At 52.4% G+C, this 7,656-nt stretch overlaps 1 protein-coding gene across 1 annotated transcript in view; it reads left to right on the forward strand.

Annotated features, from left to right (window-relative positions):
- LOC113215238 (uncharacterized) overlaps nucleotides 1-6,883 on the forward strand; it is an 11,853-nt gene extending 4,970 nt beyond the window's left edge. The window contains exons 2-3 of the mRNA XM_052272114.1: nucleotides 2,467-2,674; nucleotides 4,880-6,883. Coding sequence (XP_052128074.1) covers nucleotides 2,487-2,674; nucleotides 4,880-5,654 — 963 coding nt within the window. The 5' untranslated portion in view covers nucleotides 2,467-2,486 and the 3' untranslated portion in view covers nucleotides 5,655-6,883. The remainder of the gene's footprint in view (nucleotides 1-2,466; nucleotides 2,675-4,879) is intronic.
- The last annotated feature ends 773 nt before the right edge of the window (nucleotides 6,884-7,656 follow it).

The raw sequence follows: 7,656 nt of genomic DNA on the forward strand, positions 1-7,656 counted from the left end.
AGCAACCCACCCCAGTTGACGTCATGTTTTGGCGACGTCGCCTCGCTCCCTCGTTGTTTCCATCAACCTGTCCAGATGCCGGGGAAGGAGTATAGGAAAGAGGGAAATCGGGGATGGGGAAGGGGGGGGGGCAGAGAGAAAAGATTCGACCCGCGTCCCGCGTGTATAATTGGCGGTCTAGTTCACGGTCACGCGCGATCTCTCTGCCGCCGGCCACCACCACCACCGGCTTTCACTCGGAATCGTTTGTATTATTTGCGGCGCTCCGCCTCGCCGAGCGCACGGAGACAGGGGGTGAGGGGGTGAGGGGGTGCGTAGGTGGTTGGGGGGATTACAGGAGGACCACGGCATCGGTTTTAAAATAACCACACTGTAAAAACCTTGGCGAAACGATTGTGGCTGCTTTGCAATTGCAAGCCAATCGCGAACGAGATCTGCGAACGATTTCCATTGTAATGCGAAGAAAACCATTCTCCATTATTGCGAACAAATTCCTTCTCTATACGAACAAACTCTTCGCAAGGTAAATATTTGCAGCTATGACAAATTTTGTCCCTAAATGAGTATAAAGTAATACACATCGAATCACAGTTTACAGAAATACTTAAGTGCGCATAAAAAAGTTCATAAGAATTTAGTGGGTACTTTTTCGTACCGTGCTTCCGGTCTTTATGTCTAGGGCAGATCTGCTTCCACTGTTGCATCCTAGTTTAACCGCCAATAGCGCCTCGAGGGCTTAACCACGTGCCATATGACCCCGCCCCGCGGCCTGCCACAGCCTCACACCACCTCCTCCACGCCCTCACCCACGGCCGGCCGGCCGGCGAGGTGCAGGGCGTGCTGGGGCGTGGCGCTGCGGGGCGTGGCGGGACAGCACACAGTGTCCGACAGTGAGAGCCTAAGAATAGCCACCGCCTGCCTACGGGACGCCTAGGGGCTCCAACTGTATCCCGTGCGAAACAGGTTGGAGGAGGCAGGAAAGCGAGGTAGACGATGCCCACACTGACAAAAAAAATAAATAATCATATTTATTTTGATGTTTCGTAAATATTGTAAAAAATTACGTTACTGTAACGTGGCAAACTCAGGCACTCGAAACGTCCGCGCTGGAGTAGTAGGGTTCGTGGCTCGCCTCCTGCATGCCGCCTCCTGGCACTATAGCGAGAGGGAAGACCGCATGCACCACAAACCTGTCATGTTTGAGGGCTTTTTGGCACGCAGGCTGCATGCAACAGCCAGAGTGCAACAACACTGCAACACTTGAGGAGCTTGAAGCTCTCCCGCTTGCACACACTCTCACAAGCCCACAGAGAATGCATAATTTCTAATAACCGTTCACGTCAAGCAGCCCCCCGGGGCCGGGGCCGAGCGCTAGGGGCTTACCGGCAGACAAACAGCCGGGGCCGACGCGCGCCTCAGGGCCGCAAACCTGAAGCAAAAGGCTCCTCTCTGCGGCCTGGCCTGACCCCGTTATATTTTATTTTAGACTTTGCGTGTCAAGGTCGTTGCGGATTTGAAAAGTCCTTATTTCGTTTTCGACGAGGGGTGTGGCTGTGGCGGGGGTCGCGGGACTGTGGGGACCGCTTTGATGGGGAGACCGCCACCACGTGTGCTGTGCTGATGTGCGGTCCAACGGGTACAACACGACCAACCGTTTCGACACTCTGGGACCTCCCCGTCGCCGCAGTAAAAACCACACCCTCACATCCGCTCGTATTTGAGGTGACTCGTGGAGGTCCCTGTCCCCTTGCCCCCCTCCCCCTCCCTCCACCCACCACCCCGTACCGCCTGTTACATATTACTCCGCTGACCACACAGGCCCAAAAAGGGGAGTCGACGAATACAGAAATGGACCGCCGAACCGTGATGGTGTGCCTTTCGCTTGTTCTCCTCGTAGACCTCCCCGGCCCCGGCGGTGAGTGGGTTGAACGCCCCCTGCTGAACCTCTCGCAAGTGCAGCTGCCGTAGGACGTAGCACGGGCAGCGGTCTGGCGCTGACGCCTAGGCCGGGGGATTCTACCCCTCGGGCAATTATTTCTGGCAGTGTGTGTGTGTGTGTGTGTGTGTGTGTGTGTGTGTGTGAGTGTGTGAGTGTGTATGTGGGCAGCGCATTGTCATCAGTGTAGGTCGGTGGGCCGGGAGAGGGGTCGGGGGCGGTTGGGTCCTAGCTCCGATACCGTGCGGAAAGGTGGACTGAACAATGGAGCATTAAGTTGATGCCTGCCAGGAAGTTGATGTCTGGGGCCGGGCCTCTGCTGAGCTGGGGCGGCTCACCACGAGCTTCTCTAAAAAAGAGTGAGGCGTAAATAAGGAGACTGTAAACTGTGCGTGTCAAAGTACAAGTGACAAGCTTGTGGCATTTGCGTCACATTATGGATTTTCACAGTAATGCTTTATTGGTTGCAAGTTGCAGTATTTGTGTCCCCAAGCTCACACATATTCTTTCTCTGTCCGTCTGCCTTGTAGGAACCCAGCACAGCACCACCATGTCCTCCCGCACGATCCTCAGCCGGCCGCGCACTCGCCTGTACGACTGCAACTACAACATCGGCCAGAGCTACTACAAGCCCATGATGGACCACCTGGACCGCAAGTACTCCGGCAGACCCAGCGAGATGCCCAACGCCTACCCCGCCACCCGCCCGGTCAACCAGGAGGAGCAGGACCTGTTCAGGTGAGCGCAATGTCACATACACCCGAGGACCGAGAGTTCTTTTCTTTTTATTTCACCCAACTCAATCCACCCCGTGTGAGTAAGGGGACGACCCCTAGACGCCCGCCTGTGTGCAACAGACAGATGGTGTTCTTGACTTACATGGTCGGCGCGTAACGTTTTACGACACGCCCGCCCCCCGTGGACGCGAGTGAGGGGAGGAATAGCTCGTTAGGAGTGTCCTTGTCAAACACCTGCTTAACTTGACTTTGATAGTGAAACTCGCTAATGACCGACGTGGCCAAAGTTAAGACCTTCACTCGTGATTGAATGACGCAGGTTGGGAGCCCTGTTGTGTTTTCCTGTCACTCGCTTTCTCTTTGTCTTCTTATTCGTCTTCTTCACGACGCTGTCCTTCCCTCTGCACGTTTACTAGTCTTTTGTACGTGTGTACATATCCCGTACTTGCTTTACTTTGTTTCCTCCGTTACCAGAAACGGTATAATTCTGCTCGTTTATACAAAATACCCTGTGTGTGAATGTAAATGTTTGTAAATACCGACACACTCTGGTACACACACTCGTTCCAAGATAAAAATTTATTTAAAAGACGATAAAGCAGTAAAAATCAATTAGATAAATATAGGCAACTTACCTTAACAGCAACACGTATGCGTTGCTTTTGGGTGATAATCACGTCAATACGCTGGCAGGCCGGTGCTGCGCTGTCTCTGCTCTCGTTGTCCGCCTCTTTGGGTGGAGTCCAAGTTTCGGACTGAGAAGCAACAGCTTGTTAAAGCGCACAGCCAACACACTATTCAAAATCTTTTGGTATTTTTGAAGTAACCATATATTTTATGTAGCAAAAATGTGTGTGGTATTTTAGATTTGCGAATTTTGCACTACCTAATATGACGGTTCAATGTAACAATCGCAAATCTTTGGATGCGTGTGTGTTTTTGGGAGTGTGGGGACCAACTACTTCACGTGAGCACCATCGGAGTTACATCCCCATTATCAATGTTATCGTGTTGCTTGATGCTGTTATTATTGTTATTGCATATATCATATCCAAATATCTTTATTGTTTCATCATGTTTCACTTCATGGGAGTGGTAATTATCACTTGATTTTTATGGGTGTGTGTTGAATTGTATATATATAAATCTTTTGTGTACTTGGGCCACGTGGGTCATGTTGGTAGTCTAGCATGTTGGCTGGCATGGTTCCTACCACGCGGGTAGACATTCCACTGCCCCGTTTGTTTTGAATTGCCCCCTCCTTCTGGGAGTGCCGAGCCATGGATGAGCACTGATATGAGACCTTGGCGCTGCGGTGCGGCCTTGTGTGATTCCAGGTCTTTCCCCTTCCTGCCCTTGTCGAGCCCGGTGACCGGTATCCATCCCTGGATTAGATTCTAAGCCTGTAGCGCTTCTTGTAATCGCTTTTTAGATCAGATCCTTTATTCGCCGCGACATCTCCCATAAAATGGAATATTTTTTTTGTTTTTGATTCAAGATTTGTACATTTGTCATTTGTCAACGTCAGCAACTCAAAATACATCCCAATTTTATATCGGAACGTTGCGTTGAGTGATTTCCCACTTGCACAGCACTTCCTGACACCCAACGATATGAGTGCTATACCACCATATTTCGTTTCATCGTCAAGTTTTCACAAATTCATCCTGCACACCAAATTTTGATTTGAACCTACACGCTATAATATATTGCTTTTGTTGTTGTCGTAGAGAACAGACACTCGAGAGACAACAGCCGTCTGCTCGAATAATGGCTTTTAACCCGCATCTCCAATTTTATTTTTGGTTTTGTATATTATATTTTTTTGTAATTTTTGTTGTCTATGGTGGGAACGTTCGTACATTAACCCTCGAAAAATGCCCTAATGCAGACTGAGATCGCCTCTCGTTCACTTAACCCTTTCCAATCTCAACCAAAGTTCCACAAATATACAATAAATGATTTTTGTTTTGCATTTTGCGCATTATATGTTTCATACACAATGTAGCATGATACAACCTACTGCAACTATAAAATAAATACGTCAATAACTTTTAATCCAAATGCTATGATAACCAACAAAAAGCCGCACTTACAGTCAAAATTGAAAATAGTAAACAATTTGCTCTATAACCGGATCACAAGGCAAGGGTTAAGAGACCGAGGGTGACCGGGCGAGGCGTTGACGGTGTGCCTGGTTGTCCAGGACGAGGCGGGCGGGCTCGGCCCTCATCGGTGACTTCGAGGACTCCATCGGCAACACGCCCGAGGTGGGCCGCAAGCCGCTGTCCGGCGCCGCCTCCGCCGCGCTCCGCGAGTTCGACGACATCTTCGAGAACCGGCCGACGGCGCGCGGTGAGCGCGAGCGCGGCGGTGCCGGGCTCCGGGCGTCCTCCCTGGCCGCCAACGGCGCCTCCAACGGCTACGACATCGACGACGCCATCGAGGAGGTGCGTCGGGCGCGCGCGCGCCGCATGGAGGAGGCCGAGGACGACGCCAACGACTCGGTGTCCATCCGGCGCCGCAACCTGGTCGCCATGAAGAACGAGCGCGAGCAGTCCCTGGCGGACCGCGCCCTGGAGACGGTCGGGCTCCGCAAGCTGGACCTGGACAGCGACCTGTCGAGCTCCACCATCATCAAGAAGAGGGTGCTGCGCGTCACCCAGGACGTCGAACAGTCCGCCGCAAAGGAGAGCGGCGACCTCACCCGGTGGACCAAGGTGAACGCGGGCTCACCGCTCGCCCTGGAGAGCGCCTCCGAGGCCGCCGCCATCAGCCGGGCGCGCCAGACGCGCAACCGCCTGCAGGACCTGGAGAACGAGATGGAGGACCTGGCCGAGAGGGGAGCGCTGCGGGAGCGACGCGCCGCCCAGCTGCGCTCGCTGGTGGCCGAGTCCGCGGACCGCGCCTCCGACGAGGACAGCAGCTTCCGCAGCGTCAAGTCGAGCCTGCGCAGCGAGAAGAAGACCGTCACCTTCTAGGCGCGCTCGTGCCGGACGGGCGGGTCGCCCTCCGCGAGGACACGCTCGACGACGGAGAGCGGGGTGACTTTAGTGGGCGCCGAGGATTTCCCTATACTTTTGCAGTCTTCTAAATTTCTAAAATTGGATTATTTTCCAAGATTTTACCATCTGTTTCGGTCTGAAAACGTTTTTGCTGTTCGGTAATCAACCAGCTATCTATTGTCACCCCGCTCTCTTGTGACTTGGATGTGATGATATCAAAGAAGAAATGGGAGTGTCGGCTTCCCAAAAATGGACACGGAACGAAATGTGTTTAAAATTAATATCTACCTTAAAGTTAAATTTTGCTAGTGACAGTAATTATTGTGAAGTACTTGTTACTCCAGGGCAAAATTTGCATTTGATCCTGCACTGTTCGATGCATCTCTTGGCTCTCAGGCCAAGAAGCCGAGTGAGGCCTAGATGGACCGTAAGGTGTCTCTCTAGAGGCCCGGTGCGGTGGCGGGCCGGGTGCCCAGCTGTGCCGCGCCGTGCCTTGCCGTCTGGTCCAAGCTGTCTGCCCCCGGCCCCGCCTCGTGGCGCCAGGGGCTGGTGACGCGACGCGGAGTCTGCTGTCTGTATATATTTAACCTCTTTTGTACGTTATGTGTGATCTATGTACACGTGAATAAAAAAAGAATTATGGAGCAAGAGCCTATTATGAGGGAGCGAGGGACCTGTATTTATTATTCCTTTATTAAGATGAAAGAGATGTGAATTCCTCATGTTTGGAGAGTGGTGGGAGGAGTGAGCTGGCGTAAAGGTAGGAGGACTCACAGCTGTTTTGCTCATAGCTTTGTTTACTAATGTACTTCGGTCCAACTCCACAAAGTTTGGAGCTCTCCTAGCAATTACATGACAAACAGATTTATATTTATAGATTATTCCACTATATAGCTTGCTTGTGAAGTATAGACGTTCGCTTTGGGTGTTGCTTGCCTTACTACAACATGATAGGCGAGATGCAAAAACGAGAGCTAAGGCACCTCGGTCATTTCCGATCAGGTCAGATGCGTCTTGGATGGCATCGCCAACCTGTGGTCTGAACATCAAGCCTGATGCTCCCCGATCCCTGTACGGTACGACGAAGGGAGCGGTGCTTCATTGTTTGTGAGATGTGTGATCAAAAACCCTATTATTGTTGTTTACTTTATTGCACTTTTTATTTGGAAATGGGAGTTTTGAATAAAGATTGGTGTTTTTTAAAACGCTTGTTTTGTTTTCATTTAACACTTAAAATTAACTATACAGCTTTGCAGACGACGGCGGTGATGGGGAGGTGACGGAGCCGGCACAGGGCTGCCGGTTCGATTAAACCCGTCCTTGTAGAGAATGTTGGTGAGGGAGGGGGGCTGCACAGCAGTGCACACTGCACTCGAGATAGCAGGGACGGGGCGAACAAACGATTAATGAGCCGAAGCCTGCGAGCAGCCTGCTGCAGCGGGACACTCGCGGCGGGACAGTGGAGTGGCATCCCAGACACATATCGCAGAGCCGGGCCGCGGGGCGGGGTGGGGCGAAAATAGATGGCGTGCACCACCGGCAAGGTGTCGCGGGTGAGGAGGGGGCGTGGGGGTGCGCATGACCTCATGGCCGCATTGCGCGCATACCAGACACCGCCACCAACAGCTGCAGCAGTAGTAGCAGCAGCAGTAGCTGCAGAAGAAGTATCAGCAGCAGCAGCGAACTGCACAGACGGACAGACGGCGTCGAGACTCTCGGGCCCGAGGGGCACTATGGCGACGATTGGAGTAGTACCTGCACAGCTGCACGAAGCTTCTAGCGTCTAGACGCCGAGCCGTTGGGACGGAAGCCCACGGACATCTTACGGGTCCACGTCGTGTCGAGACGCCACGCATGCTGCTGCTATACCCCATGTCCTGCAAGGTGCGGAGAAAAGGGTGGGTAGGGGGGGGGAGAGAAAGAGGGAGGGAAAGAGAGAGAAATAGAGAGAGAGAGAGAGAGAGAGAGAGCAAATTGT

Source organism: Frankliniella occidentalis, unplaced genomic scaffold (assembly GCF_000697945.3).
Source record: "Frankliniella occidentalis isolate FOCC.00 unplaced genomic scaffold, Focc_3.1 Scaffold187, whole genome shotgun sequence".
In the NCBI taxonomy this organism is placed as follows: Eukaryota; Metazoa; Arthropoda; class Insecta; order Thysanoptera; family Thripidae; genus Frankliniella; species Frankliniella occidentalis.